The sequence below is a fragment of the Lampris incognitus genome, chromosome 5, assembly GCF_029633865.1.
Source record: "Lampris incognitus isolate fLamInc1 chromosome 5, fLamInc1.hap2, whole genome shotgun sequence".
Taxonomy (NCBI): Eukaryota; Metazoa; Chordata; class Actinopteri; order Lampriformes; family Lampridae; genus Lampris; species Lampris incognitus.
The window spans coordinates 16123428-16138900 of NC_079215.1; the positions used below are offsets into that span (position 1 = coordinate 16123428).

Consider the following 15473-nt stretch of genomic DNA (forward strand, 5'->3'; position numbering starts at 1 on the left):
GGAAACCAGAATGTCACCCTGCCGACAGCTTTTTCAAAGTGCATGAGTACCAAATATGTTTGGGTATCAGGCCAGTACACTTATGTCACACCTACAAAGAAATCATCTTTGAGTGCAAACAACAGGAAAATCTGGTATACTGTTCCTGTCTGGTTACAAAATAGCACATTTAAGATCCTGAAGAAATAAGACTGGATAGAATATGGTACTCACATCAAGTCCATCGGGTCCCACACCCTGTAGGGGGATAGGAGGAAAATCATGAAAAATATTATAATTTTTTTTCTTTAAATCAGTTCAACACAGACATAGAAACAGGGACATAGTAATTCTACATTGTCAGCAATGACTAAGCCAACATGCAAAGTTATTTGCATATTCTTCATTGGTGTGCGGCGAGCAGTCAATACGATGGTGAAATCGGTTGTGTGAAAAATGAACAAAACAGACTTTGCCGACGAAAGGGAATTGAGATGCAAACCACCGCCACCCCCCGCTCTCCAATCTGTTTGAAGCATGCTGCAGGCTTTACTCTCAGACTGCGTACTGAAGAATTCTTAATGATCAAATTTCACGAAATCCAAAAGCAATCGACAGGACTAATGAAAACCAATATGTTGAGGAGTGGAAAGATCTCGGAATAGTGTTTTGTGTATGACTGTCTGAAAATTTGATCGTTCTCAAACATTTCTGGAAATTTCATGACCATTATTATCGAGAGAGTCATTGAGAGTGGTTGTAGCATGCTAGGATACTTTGAGATGGAATCCAATCAATCTGATTCGGATGTGAATAGTTCGTTTTAATTCTTGGATACTTAGCAATATAGTTCTCCTTGGTATAGACTAATCAATTTCTTGTTGGTACATAGATTTGAAGGCGTTATTTCGTGATTGTAGATCAATGAAAGGAACATGGCAGTAACACTATCAGGCCTAGGGGACCATTACCACTGACTCCACCAATGAATGTGCACATAATACTGCAAGGCCCCCCAAACAGCATATGTCCATTTAAAGGCAGTGTGATATCTACCACTTACAATTTCTCCTAGTGGTCCAGCTTCACCGGGTTCACCCTAAAATAAAAAACAATAACAAGACAGAGGTCACAGCTTCACTGTCTTTTAATCAGTTCAGTTCAAATCTTTTCATTCCATGAGTAAGACAGGATTTTGAAAACACACAACCAATTGTCGCAAGATGTAACAAACAGACCCCCAGCCAGAAATGTGTCAGTTGGTAAGAATAAAAAAATAATCATTAGTGCAAAATACGAAGCTCATACAGACAGATACAAAGCTTCCATCACGACATGGACAACACAAAATAAGTTATATATTTCCATGAGGGAAAAATGAGGAAAGTCATAAAAAAATGCTAAACGTCAATTTTGTAATATTTTCCTGTATGAATTATATAATAATAATAATATGCCTCAGTGCCATGACATCAAGTATGAGTTTGCATAGCTTTATGGGGATATGCGGATTTCTCATTTTGAACAATACGTTTTTCTTCTAACGCAAGCAGGAGCAAAACTGCTAACATTCAAACCCTTCAGATTTCACTTCTCTGTTTGTGTTTGCATAAAGAAACAACACTGCTAAAAAGATACTGTGAGCACTGCAGACAGCACTAGGTTAAAAACCAGCACGGGCATCACAACAAAAGAAACAAGTCAGCATGTGTAGTCTTATAAACTTACCTTTTGCCCTTGTGCGCCAAGCAAACCAGGATCCCCAGGAGGTCCAACAGGTCCCTACAAAGAGGTCAGAAAATAATGCATTCAGAATAACATACATAGACATTAACAAATAATGTTTGATTGTTTCATCAGTCTTAAGTATTGTATGCAAGCAATACATACATACAAACATAAAGTACAATACAATACATTACAATACATACAAGCAATATTATTTCAACAGTGTGCTCTCTAGAGAGAATAAGTATTATCATGTAGTTTTGAAGGAAATTGTAGCTGGGTAAATTTGCTTAGTTTCACTGGATTAAAGAAATCTCTTAGTTTCAATGGCGCAAAGAAACCCCCTAATTTGAGTCCAGTAGTAACCCCTCGACCAACCTTAATAAATTCAATCACCATAAGCGATCACAAAACACTGGATCTTACAGACAAAATACAGATTCTGATTTACCTTAAAATAGGTCTTTGGTCAAAAGCACATAAACTGAAAGCCCACTTTGTTAAATCATGTTGAACTCCAAATTATTTACTACAACAGCTGTCCCCAAATTAGTTTCCTAGCCTGCGGACCACACACACACACACACACACACACACACACACACACACATATATATATATATATATATATATAAAATCCAGTGAGTCAAGTAAATTCTTTATGAGACAGTCGAAGCCTGTTTCATGCCAGCATGTTTCATGCTGATGATTGCTTATGGCATGAAACAGGCTTGTACTGTCTCATAAAGACTTTACTTGACTCTCTGGATTATTTTGCTTCTTATTTGTTGAGCACTTTCCCTACTATTGAGTGTTTATTTTAACAGAGTTACATATATATATATATATATATATATATATATATACACACACATATATATATGCATATATATATATACACATATATATACATATATATATACATATATATACACATACACACATACACACATACACACACACACACACACACACATATATATATATATATATATATATATATATATACACTACCGTTCAAAAGTTTGGGATCACATTGAAATGTCCATATTTTTGAAGGAAAAGCACTGTACTTTTCAATGAAGATAACTTTAAACTAGTCTTAACTTTAAAGAAATACACTCTATACATAGCTAATGTGGTAAATGACTATTCTAGCTGCAAATGTCTGGTTTTTGGTGCAATATCTACATAGGTGTATAGAGGCCCATTTCAAGCAACTATCACTCCAGTGTTCTAATGGTACAATGTGTTTGCTCATTGGCTCAGAAGGCTAATTGATGATTAGAAAACCCTTGTGCAATCATGTTCACACGTCCGAAAACAGTTTAGCTCGTTACAGAAGCTACAAAACTGACCTTCCTTTGAGCAGATTGAGTTTCTGGAGCATCACATTTGTGGGGTCAATTAAACGCTCAAAATGGCCAGAAAAAGAGAACTTTCATCTGAAACTCGACAGTCTATTCTTGTTCTTAGAAATGAAGGCTATTCCATGCGAGAAATTGCTAAGAAATTGAAGATTTCCTACACCGGTGTGTACTACTCCCTTCAGAGGACAGCACAAACAGGCTCTAACCAGAGTAGAAAAAGAAGTGGGAGGCCGCGTTGCACAACTGAGCAAGAAGATAAGTACATTAGAGTCTCTAGTTTGAGAAACAGACGCCTCACAGGTCCCCAACTGGCATCTTCATTAAATAGTACCCGCAAAACACCAGTGTCAACATCTACAGTGAAGAGGTGGCTGCGGGATTCTGGGCTTCAGGGCAGAGTGGCAAAGAAAAAGCCATATCTGAGACTGACCAATAAAAGAAAAAGATTAAGATGGGCAAAAGAACACAGACATTGGACAGAGGAAGACTGGAAAAAAGTGTTGTGGACGGATGAATCCAAGTTTGAGGTGTTTGGATCACAAAGAAGAACGTTTGTGAGACGCAGAACAAATGAAAAGATGCTGGAAGAATGCCTGACGCCATCTGTTAAGCATGGTGGAGGTAATGTGATGGTCTGGGGTTGCTTTGGTGCTGGTAAGGTGGGAGATTTGTACAGGGTAAAAGGGATTCTGAATAAGGAAGGCTATCACTCCATTTTGCAACGCCATGCCATACCCAGTGGACAGCGCTTGATTGGAGCCAATTTCATCCTACAACAGGACAGTGACCCTAAACACACCTCCAAATTGTGCAAGAACTATTTAGAGCAGAAGCAGGCAGCTGGTATTCTATCGGTAATGGAGTGGCCAGCGCAGTCACCAGATCTGAACCCCATTGAGCTGTTGTGGGAGCAACTTGACCGTATGGTATGCAAGAAGTGCCCATCCAACCAATCCAACTTGTGGGAGCTGCTTCTGGAAGCGTGGGGTGCAATTTCTCCAGATTACCTCAACAAATTAACAGCTAGAATGCCAAAGGTCTGCAATGCTGTAATTGCTGCAAATGGAGGATTCTTTGACGAAAGCAAAGTTTGATGTAGAAAAAATCTTATTTCAAATACAAATCATTATTTCTAACCTTGTCAATGTCTTGACTCTATTTTCTATTCATCTCACAACATATGGTGGTGAATAAGTGTGACTTTTCATGGAAAACACAAAATTGTTTGGGTGATCCCAAACTTTTGAACGGTAGTGTATATATATATATGATGGCCTGGCAGCTTGTTCAGGGTGTCTCCCCGCCTGCCGCCCAATAACTGCTGGGATAGGCTCCAGCATCCCCGCAACCCTGAGAGGAGGATAAGCGATTTTGCTAATGGATGGAGATATACGTATACACACACACACACACACACACACACACACACACACACACACACAACTGAACAACAAATTTAAAGGAGAAAGGTGGATTCCCTCAAATATATTATTCCGGTGCCCTACAACAGTTTACTTTTAATGAATGAACAATAACCAGTGTTTACCATTGAACTGAAATAGAAGCCTTTCCCTCTAAACTTTGATTTTACATCGGTGTTTGTTATTCACAGTTGCCTGGGTTCAGACCTTTGAATCTGCCCACTTCACCAAGGTGACTGATTTTTTTGGTCTGGCATAATGACATGAAGCAGCGCTTTCTCGGTTGAAAAGGCGATTATCCAATGAGCGCCGCGGGGGTGGGGGGGTGGAGAGCGAGAGAGAGCAAGAGCGAGAGACTAACGATAAGCTCATCAGTGCCATGGGTGGGACTAACGCCATTGTCAAGCTGTGCCCGATACAGTAGGTTTTTTTGTTGTTGTTTGTTTTTACATTGCTCCACTTTTAAAACCCTGGCAAAACCAGTATGCTGGCATGGCTACACATCAGTGTCAATTTAAAAAGATGTTAAAGTCAGGCAGCTACGTTGGTCTATAGTGATTTGTCAGGGAAAATCGACCCCCCCCCCCACGAAAATCGGTTAGAGCGGAGGCAATGTCAGACTGAAGATGGAAATGGGTGTATAACGAATTGATTCTGTCTGATATCAGGAAAGATTCACAGAGAAGACATCAGAAATGGTAGACGTAGAAAAGTGAGCCTTGACTGTATTTGGAGGATTGTGATTAATAGAATGATAAAACAAAAGTTTACTTTGATGTAAATGTTCAATATTACATAATCCCAATTTAGCGCCCTTTACGACATTATAAATTAACTCTGCTTTGCTTGTATCAAGTTGTGGTAGATGTATGTTTGGGTTCTGGCTGTTAATTTCTATTATGTTAATTGACAATTAAATCTCTGAAATATGAAAAATTGTTTCATTGAAAATTGTTTTAAAGTGAAAATTGAACTGGAGATCATTTCAAATTAAGCCAAGAAATCCTAACGGACACACTCATTGTCACTACCACTCTTTACACGTCCAGGCTTTGCCTTTTATCTGAATATCCTGCACAAACACAATCTGCACAATGAAACAGACCACCCGCCAACTGGAACGACTCGTCACGAAAACATCTCTCACTGTACATCAAGAAGCCCACAAACTCCACCTCTCTGCCTACAAGGATGTCCTCACCGCTGCCAAGTCTGCCTATTTTCCCACCGTCATTAATGATTCCAACCATAACCCCCGCACCCTCTTCTCCACTGTGAACATCCTCCTCAAGCTCCGTGCCGATGCCCTCTCCAAATTTACTCCTGAGCAATGCAACTCATTTCTCCAATTTTTTTGCAGAAAAAAAATCACCGCTATCAACAAATCATTGTCCCCTGCATCTGACTCAGCAGCCCCTACTCCGGCCCCTCTACTCCCCATTCCTCTCGACCTCCCTAACCCTCCCCCTGATCGCTATCTCTGAACTCATCAGCTCATCAAAATCCACAGCCTGCTCCCTTGATCCCCTCCCCACCCCCTACTGAAGAAATGCCTCCCTGCCCTATGCCCCTACCTCACCAACCTTTTCAATTCCTCACTGTCCCATGGAATTATCTCCTCTGCCTTCAAAACTGCTGCTGTCACCCAAATTCTCAAGAAACCCGGTCTGAACCATCCTGCCTCAAACACTACTGGCTAATCTCCAACCTTCCTACTACTACTACTACTACTACTACTACTACTACTACTACTACTACAACTACTACTACTTTCGGTTGCTCCCGTTAGGGGTCACCACAGCGGATCATCCATTTCTTCCTGTCTTCTGCATCTTCCTCTGTCACACCAGCCACCTGCATGTCTTCCCTCACCACATCCATAAACCTCCTCTTTGGCCTTCCTCTTTTCCTCTTCCCTGGCAGCTCCATATTCAGCATCCTTCTCCCAATATACACAGCATCTCTCCTTCACACATGTCCAAGCCATCTTAATCTTGCCTCTTACTTTGTCTCCAAACCGTCCAACTTGAGCGGTCCCTCTAATATAATCATTCCTAATCCTGTCCTTCTTCATCACTCCCAGTAAAAATCGTAGCATCTTCAACTCTGCCACCTCCAGCTCCACCTCCTGTCTTTTCGTCAGTGCCACTGTCTCCAAACCATATAACATTGCTGGTCTCATAACCATCTTGTAAACATTCCCTTTAACTCTTGCTGATACCCTTTTGTCGCAAATCACTCCTGACACTCTTCTCCACCCACTCCACCCTGCCTGCACTCTCTTCTTCACCTCTCTCCTGCACTCCCCGTTACTTTGGACAGTTGACCCCAAGTATTTAAACGCATATGCCTTCATCACCTCCACTCCTTGCATCCTGACCATTCCACTGTCCTCCTTCTCATCCACGCATATGTATTCCGCCTACTGACTTTCATTCCTCTTCTCTCCAGTGCATACCTCTGTAACAATAGGAACTATTGTTAGGAACCATTGTTTAGTTCCTTGTTTACACAGGGGTCGTTTATGTTGTTGCACCTGGAATAACGGACCGAGCATGATGCATAACCTTACGTGCCAAAGTTATTATTAAAGTTTATAGCCCAGTAGGGTTGAAACGAGTTGTAACGTCTCATTAGTAGAAGGAAACAACACACTTTAACATGGTGGCAGCGGCGGACGACTCGGTTTGAAGTTTGGTGCGGAAAAGTTTCTAGGAGCGGGAGAGCGGTTAGTGTTCCTAAGCAACGTTCAGTATATGTTAGCATTAGCTGCTAGTGTGAGACTGCCATGTGACATGGATGGGCTTAAACCACCGCAAACGTTATGTCTGGACTCAAGCAACCTCTCGAGGACATGGAAGGCCTGGAGGGACGAGTTTGCTCTGTATGTGGATTTAGCCATGGCTGACGCCAATGACAAACAGAGGGTGAAACTGTTCAGCTATCTTGTCGGGGAGAGCGGCAGGGAACTTATGGACACGTTACTGGGTGACACACCGAAGGATGCATGGACGTTAGATGACATTATCAAGAAGTTTGATGATAACTGCGCAACCTCCACCTCTCCAGGCTCTCCTCAACCTGCACCCTACTCTCGCTACAGATTACAATGTCATCTGCGAACATCATCGTCCATGGAGACTCCTGTCTGATCTTGTCTGTCAACCTGTCCATCACCATTGCAAACAAGAAAGGGCTCAGAGCCGATCCTCAGTGTAATCCCACCTCCACCTTGAACCCATCTGTCATTCCTACTGTACACCTCACCACTATCACACTCCCCTCATACATATCCTACATACTTCTCTGCAACTCCCGACTTCCTCATACAATACCACACCTCCTCTCTCAGCACCCTGTCGTATGCTTTCTCTAAACCTACAAAGACACAATGTAACTTCTTCTGGCCTTCTCTATACTTCTCAATCAACATTCTCAAAGCAAACATCGCACCTGTGGTGCTCTTTCGTGGAATGAAACGAAACTGCCGCTCGCTAATCATCACCTCTCCTTTAAACCTAGTTTCTATTACTCTTTCCCATATCTTCATGCTGTGGCTGATCAACTTTATACATCTGTAGTTGCTACAGTTCTACACATTGCCCTTGTTCTTGAAAATCGGTACCAGTATGCTTCTTCTCCACTTCTCAGGCATCCTTTCACCTTCCAAGATTGTGTTAAACAATCTAGTTAAAAACCCCACTGCCATCTCTCCTAAACATCTCCATGCCTCCACAGGCATGTCATCAGGACCAACTGCCTTTCCACTCTTCATCCTCTTCATAGCTGCCCTCACTTCCTCCTTGCTAATCCACTCCACTTCCTGATTCACTATCCCTACATCATCCAACCTTCTCTCTCAACCTTCTTCATTCATCAGCCCCTCAAAGTACTCCTTCCACCATCTCAGCACACTCTCCTCGCTTATAAGCACATTTCCATCTCTATCCTTGATCGCCCTAACTTGCTGCACATCCTTCGCAGCTCGGTCCCTCTGTCTAGCCAATCGGTACAAGTCCTTTTCTCCTTCCTTAGTGTCTAACCTGTCATACAACTCACCATATACCTTTTCCTTTGCCACCTCTCTCTTCACTTTACGCTGCATTTCCTTGTACTCCTGTTTACTTTCTTCATCTCTCTGACTATCCCACTTCTTCTTTGCCAACCTCTTCCTCTGTATAATTTGCTGTACTTCCTCATTCCACCATCAAGTCTCCTTGTCTTCCTTCCTCTGTCCTGGTGACACACCAAGTAGCTTCCTAGCTGTCTACCTCACTATTTCCACAGTGGTTGCCCAGCCATCTGGCAACTCTTCACTACCACCCAGTGCCTGTCTTAACTCCTGCCTGAACTCCACATAACAGTCTTCCTTCTTCAACTTCCACCATTTGATCTTGGGCTCTCCCTTCACTTGCTTCCTCTTCTTGGTCTCTAAAGTCATCCTACAGACCACCATCCGATGCTGCCTAGCTACATTCTCCCCTGTCACCACCTTGCAGTCTCCAATCCCTTTTAGATCACGCCATCTACATAAGTTATAGTCCACCTGTGTGCACTTTCCTCCACTCTTGTATGTCACCCTGTGTTCCCCCCTCTTCTTGAAATATGTATTCACCACAGCCATTTCCATCCTTTTCGCAAAATCCACCACCATCTGTCCTTCCACATTTCTCTCCTTGACACCATACCTACCCATCACCTCCTCATCACCTCTGTTCCCTTCACCAACATGTCCATTGAAGTCCTCTCCAATCACCACTCTCTCCTCCTTGGGTACCCTCTCCACCACGTCATCCAACTCACTCAATCTCCAACCTTCCCTTCCTCTCAAAAACCCTGGAACGCATTATCGCCACACAACTCCAAACCTACCTACACTCCAACAACCTACTTGAACCCCTCCAGTCCAGTTTCGGCCCACTCCACAGCACTGAAACTGCACTCCTTAAAGTACTCAATGACCTCCTCACCTCTGCTGATACTCGAGCCCTTAAGTCTCCTCCTCGACCTGAGTGCAGTCTTTGATACTGTGAGCCACAACATTCTGCTCATCAGATTGAAAGATGTCGGTATTGAAGGCACTGTACTCAGCTGGCTCCAATCCTACCTCTCCAACAGGTCACACTTCATCTCACTTCACAACCACTCCTCTGTTCCATCCACAGTCACACAAGGTGTTCCCCAGGGTTCTGTACTTGGCCCACTCTTTTTCATCATCTACATCCTCCCTCTTGGTCAGATTCTCCGCCATTTCAACCTGAACTTCCACTGTTATGCTGATGACACCCAGATATACCTCAGCACCAAATCCCCTCACAATCCACCCCTCTCTCATATCGACTCCTGTCTGTCTGCAATTAAAGTCTGGATGCAGCAAAACCTCCTCAAACTCAACAGTGACGAAACTGAACTCCTCTTCATTGGCTCTAAGTCCACCCTCAGCCAAATCAACAACTTTGTGCTCACAATAAGGCACAACTATCTCCCCTTCCTCCCAGGCGTGCAACCTTAGCGTGGTCCTTGATCCCATCCTTTCCCTTGAGCCCCATATCCACCAAATGGTCAAATCCTCCTTCTACCACCTTCACAACATTGCGGAAATAAAGCCCTCTCTCACATGCCCTGCTGCTGAGACACTGATCCATGCCTTCATCTCCTCCCGCCTTGATTACTGCAACTCACTCCTCTATGGCATCAGTGCTAGCTCTATCAAGAGACTCCAATTGGTCCAGAACGCAGCCGCCTGACTTTTAACTTTCACCAAATCCTGGAACCACATCACCCCAGTCCTAAAAGACCTCCACTGGCTATCCATCTCCCACCGGATCAATTACAAAATCCTGGTTCTTACATATAAAGCCCTTCACAAACTGGCTCCCCCATACCTCACTGACCTCCTTTCCCTCTACCAACCATCGGTCCCTCAGATCCACCTCAGCCTCCCTTCTCTCTACCCTCAGGTCCAACTTCTGCAGCTTTGTTGACTGAGCCTTCTCCAGGGCAGCTCCCAGGCTCTGGAACTCACTCCCCCAAATCATTACAGACTCAGAATCCCTCCCATTCTCCCAATCCTGTCTCAGGACACACCTCTTCTCCATTGCCTTCTCGTGCCCCCCCCCCCACCCCCGTCCTCTTATCCACCCCTAATCTGAGGCAGACTAAGGACCGAGCACTCGACCTGCTGCCCCCTCATCTTGGAACTCCCTCCCCAAGCACATCAGATACTGCTGCGATCTGCCCACATTCAAGTCATTAATCAGGACTCACCTCTCCAGACTTGCTTTCATCTGTGATTTATGTGATTTATGATGTTTGTTTTACTTCTCCTTTTGTATCTGTCTAAGTTGGAGAATACTGCTGTCATCGTATGTGGCTGCCGCTTCTCCCTCTCATAGCCCCCCTTCCCATCCACCCCTGTATGTCTGTTATGTTTATCTGTTTTCTTGTTTCACCCCGTTTATTGTAAAGCGACTTTAAGTGTTAGAAAAGCGCTATATAAATGTATTATTATTATTATTATTATTATTATTAATATTATTAAAGACATGACCATGACACCATAAGTAAACTATGTTGCATTATTAAAGTGTGACCTGTGTTTTACCATCCAGGGCCCCCAGCTCTTGAACAACCTGCCTGTTAAGTGTAGGTTGACAAAATCTGAATCAGCTTTCAAAGTTACTATCCTTAAAGGTAAACTATCACAATGTTCACCATAATCATTATGTATATGTTGTAGAGATAACACTCAGTAGCCATAATACTGAGCAGTCTTCTGTGTGTTTCTGATATGCCACCAAAATTGTGTCCACCAGTAATGCCACCAGTGGACAATCGGTGAACGTGAAAACTTGCTTCATGTTTTGTCAACAGGATGCACTGTTAAGAAAAGTGAATAACAACACTGCATAAAGCTGTGTAATGCAGCACTTATATTCATATTTTCTCATACAGTGCAGCCCATCAGTGAACCAGGAAGTAAGTTTTCACATTTACAGATTTTGGCAGCATTTCAGACACACAGTAGACAGCTCATTGTTGTGGCTGCTACTGGAGTGTTTTCTCTACAACACATATATACAGAGATAATGTTGAAAATCATGATTATTTCCATTTGAGATTCTTTTTTGTTTTTTGTGTGGAAATCACCGACTTCTACAGTTAAACATGAGAATTGCATTGCTGTTTGACCACTCCAAATCCCAGAGATCTATTTGAAATTAAACAAAATCGCCAGCGCTATTATGTCGGCACTTTCCCAAACCACCAAACATAAAAACATGGTTGAACCTGGGTTTGAACTATTTATTTTACATCTGTTGGTAAAGGTATTTTAAAAACTTGTTCTGCTGTCTCTTCATAGTAGCCACAGCAACTTTAATTCTTCTTCAAACTTTCCACTGCCTGCCCAATTCTTCCACATTTGGCCATACAGAAAAACTTGAAATTGCTTCTTCAGGTAGTTTCAGACTTGCTTAGTCTTGTTGTAGTACTTTTTCGCCAGCTTTTATTTGGCAGTTGAATATACTCAAGGCTCAGCGTTTTCGGTTGTTACCGATTTTCACCGAAAAATACCCAGATTTTTAAACTAATTTTCACTCGGATTTTATGTTTCCATGGATCCAAAGGTTGTTCCTTTTCGTGTGAGGTTATGTAACAGTGTTCTCTTGTGGCGAAATTCGGCATGCTGGATGGCTTTGAAAAATAAAAACCGAAAACACTGAGCCTTGAATATACTTAACTGGATTTTAAAGGGTGTTATGCTATTAAAGCTCATTTTTATCATGACTTATGTTCATTACAGGACTTGAGAACCAGTACCAATCACAGTAATTACCACTATTCCTGAAATTGTTATGCTCATTGACAAAGAAATCTAGTGTCTGGCGGTAAAGGGTGGGGTGGTGTATTGTTGAAAACAGTGTGTAAGGTTTTGTTACAGGCAGAACACCATGTCAGTGTACCATAAAGTGATGCGAGGTGAATAAAAGTATAGGTCACTTTGACTATCCTGTCAAAAAGGGCTTCCAGGGTTTTCCTTGGAATTGTTAAAAGCTTATAAGTTGGACCAAAACCTAAACAAAACACAAAAAAAAGTTTGCCCAGTTTGAAAAGTTTGCCCAGATGAAAGATCGTCGTAAATCTTTTCTTTTCAAGCAATGAACGTCACTCGTGAGTTTATTTTGCATTATTACAAGGCGTGTTACTTTGGCTGTACATTAAGGCCTGAAAAGCAATGGGTTTCCCTGCTCTGAAATGTTGCTTTGGATGTGTTATTACCTTTACAGACCACAATGATAATTTACTGCTTGATAATTTTGGATTTATAATGCGATGCTGTATAACAAGGTATTAATATACCAGTTGTGTGAGATCAAGTGCCGTTATCGATGATGTCACTCATATCCCTGTCTCCACTTCTGCTAACTCCTGCTCTGCATTACGTTAATGTGTGCATTTGTGATTTCATTCATCGATGAGGTGCGTTTGAGTTGGGATTAATTGAGCAAGTAGGTTTGTGTGTAGTTTCATTGACAAGTCGGATGCTGCCCATAGAGAGTCTATTGTGCCCCACCAGACTTTCCGTGCCAGAGACGCCACTGGTACAGAGCAAGGTATAAACATCCCAAACAAATATAAAACAGATATCTGCCTAGTTAGCATTTTTATATTGATTAAACATCTAAAAGACATCTGAATGGTATGCCTCATCTCCACTAAAATTGGACTAACTTTGGATGAGGAAAGTCTTGTAGACATCTAAATCTTGTAGCTGGAGTGCTAAATAGCCACTACTAAACAAATGCAATCATAAGAGTTCTTGCATAATATTTGGACTTGCATTGGGAATCTTGGACAGTTGAAATTGTTTGGGCGAAACATGATTATGTGTATAATTATAATCAAAAACTTTGCTCTTAAGTGGTCTACATTTAGCCAGATATGGTTTCAGCCATATGCCAAGTACAGGCTTTTTAACCATCCATCCATTATCCCAACCGCTTATCCTGTTCAGGGTCGCGGGGATGCTGGAGCCTATCCCAGCAGTCATTGGGCGGTAGGCGGGGAGACACCCTGGAAAGGCCGCCAGTTCATCATAGGGCCAACACACACACATAGAACAATTTAGTACGGCCAATTCACCTGACCTACACGTCTTTGGACTGTGGGAGGAAACCGGAGCACCCGAAGGAAACCCACACAGACATGGACAGAACATGCAAACTCCACACAGAGGACGACCCGGGATGACACCCAAGGTTGGACTACCCCGGGGCTCGAACCCAGGACCTTCTTGCTGTGAGGCGACCACGCTAACCACTGCGCCACCGTGCTGCCCCCAAGTGTAAGCTTTTACAAGCAAACTATTTACTTATCTATATTTATAAATTTATTTATATATTTATGTATATTTATATATCATTTATATTTATATTATATTTATCAAACTACTTATTTCCCTGCAGTATTCAAAATATGCTCACAAGTCATGAGCACTTAACAGTTCTGTTCCTTGGATAGAATTTGCTTGTGAAAGCTTTTTAACCTTTGTGACCAAAGGACTTTGCGCACTTTGGACTTCTTTTTACTTTTTCATGCTCTTATAACCCTTCACTCCCAAGAGCACCTTTGTTGGCTGGTTGTTTTTTACTTTTTTTTCCAATAATTTGTTTCAAGCTTTTTTCCTTAAATGTTTGGAGTAAGGACGTACTCCAGTCTATATCGACTTAGCAGAATATATTCTGAGCTAGATGGGAGCTGATGTGTAGTTGCCACGTTGAAATCGACTCCAGTGCTCACTGGGAGTGCCAGGGTGAGGGGTACCAGTCCAACTGCGACCACCCATATGATGAATGTTTGCATTTATGGTATTATAAGGTACGTTGTATAAAATTATCCATCTCAATGACAAATTTTGAAACTTTTGTGGCTCCATAAAATACCAAATCGTACAAAGAATCCAAACAGTGTGGAGGACTCCTTTTCCAGCAGTTAACTGGTTTGATAGGAGGCCAGTCTGTATTCAGTACCATCATCTCAACAGGCAGCAAACACACTGGGGCCATTTTGTGCCGCTTTTTGCCGGCATACAGTTCTCTCCTGTTGGCCTTTTTTGACCAGCCGATCCTCCCGTGCGCCCCTACCTTACACAAAAAGACCTCTGTTTCTGTCAGGATGCTATTTGAGGCGCGCTACTCTCTCTCCCCCTAAATAGTCAGATTGATGTTTCATTTTTTTTGCCCCCCCCCCTCCAAAAAAAACTACCTTTTTTCCCCCAACTCTTTTGCTTTGGAGCCAAAACTAACCACCCCTGCAGTAGCAGATGTTAGTATGTTGAGTGCTTTGACACTGAGACTAAGATAATTACTATGCTGTCCTGTTTTCTTTTCTCCCCCAGTAGAGTTCGGCGATGGAAGAAGAGGAATAAGCAGAATTTAACTGCAGCACCGGAAGCTAAATTTCTCATCGATCGAAATGTTAATGTTGCTTGTGGGTTCCAAAACTTCAACAGGCGCACTCATTGACTTTACAACTAAATTGCTCTTAAGAATAATAAACGGTGTTTTCAGTGGCGCGGGGAAATGTTCCCAGACACAATCAATAATGTCCCTGTTTAACGGTTACCCAGTATTTAACAATAACAGTTCAACAAATTCACAATAATCCAGTATGTGTCTGCTGGCATGTGACTGGCGTTCACTTCTCAGCCTGTTTTGACGTGTTGTTTAACTTACATCTGCGCCTGGAAGACCCGATGTTCCGGGAGCCCCATCTTTGCCGTTGTCACCATCAGGGCCCTAAAATCACAACAGTTCATACAACATCACTGTTCAGCTCATAAACTAAATGAGTCCCACAGTAAGCATTCACAAACCCGTCGTTTGTTTTGGCCTCTGAAACTGAGATGAGAGATAATACTCACAGGTCCGCCATCTACCATGGAGTCTACTCCTCTGTCGCCCTGAGGAGACAT

The 15473-nt window shown here is 42.4% G+C and overlaps 1 protein-coding gene across 1 annotated transcript in view; it reads right to left on the reverse strand.

Annotated features, from left to right (window-relative positions):
* Window positions 1-15473, reverse strand: part of col9a1a (collagen, type IX, alpha 1a) — a 42705-nt gene extending 27232 nt beyond the window's left edge. Inside the window, exons 1-5 of the mRNA XM_056279793.1 lie at window positions 15423-15473; window positions 15235-15297; window positions 1708-1761; window positions 1043-1078; window positions 214-237 (exon numbers count right to left, since the gene is read on the reverse strand). Of these exons, the coding sequence (XP_056135768.1) occupies window positions 214-237; window positions 1043-1078; window positions 1708-1761; window positions 15235-15297; window positions 15423-15473 (228 nt within the window). The remainder of the gene's footprint in view (window positions 1-213; window positions 238-1042; window positions 1079-1707; window positions 1762-15234; window positions 15298-15422) is intronic.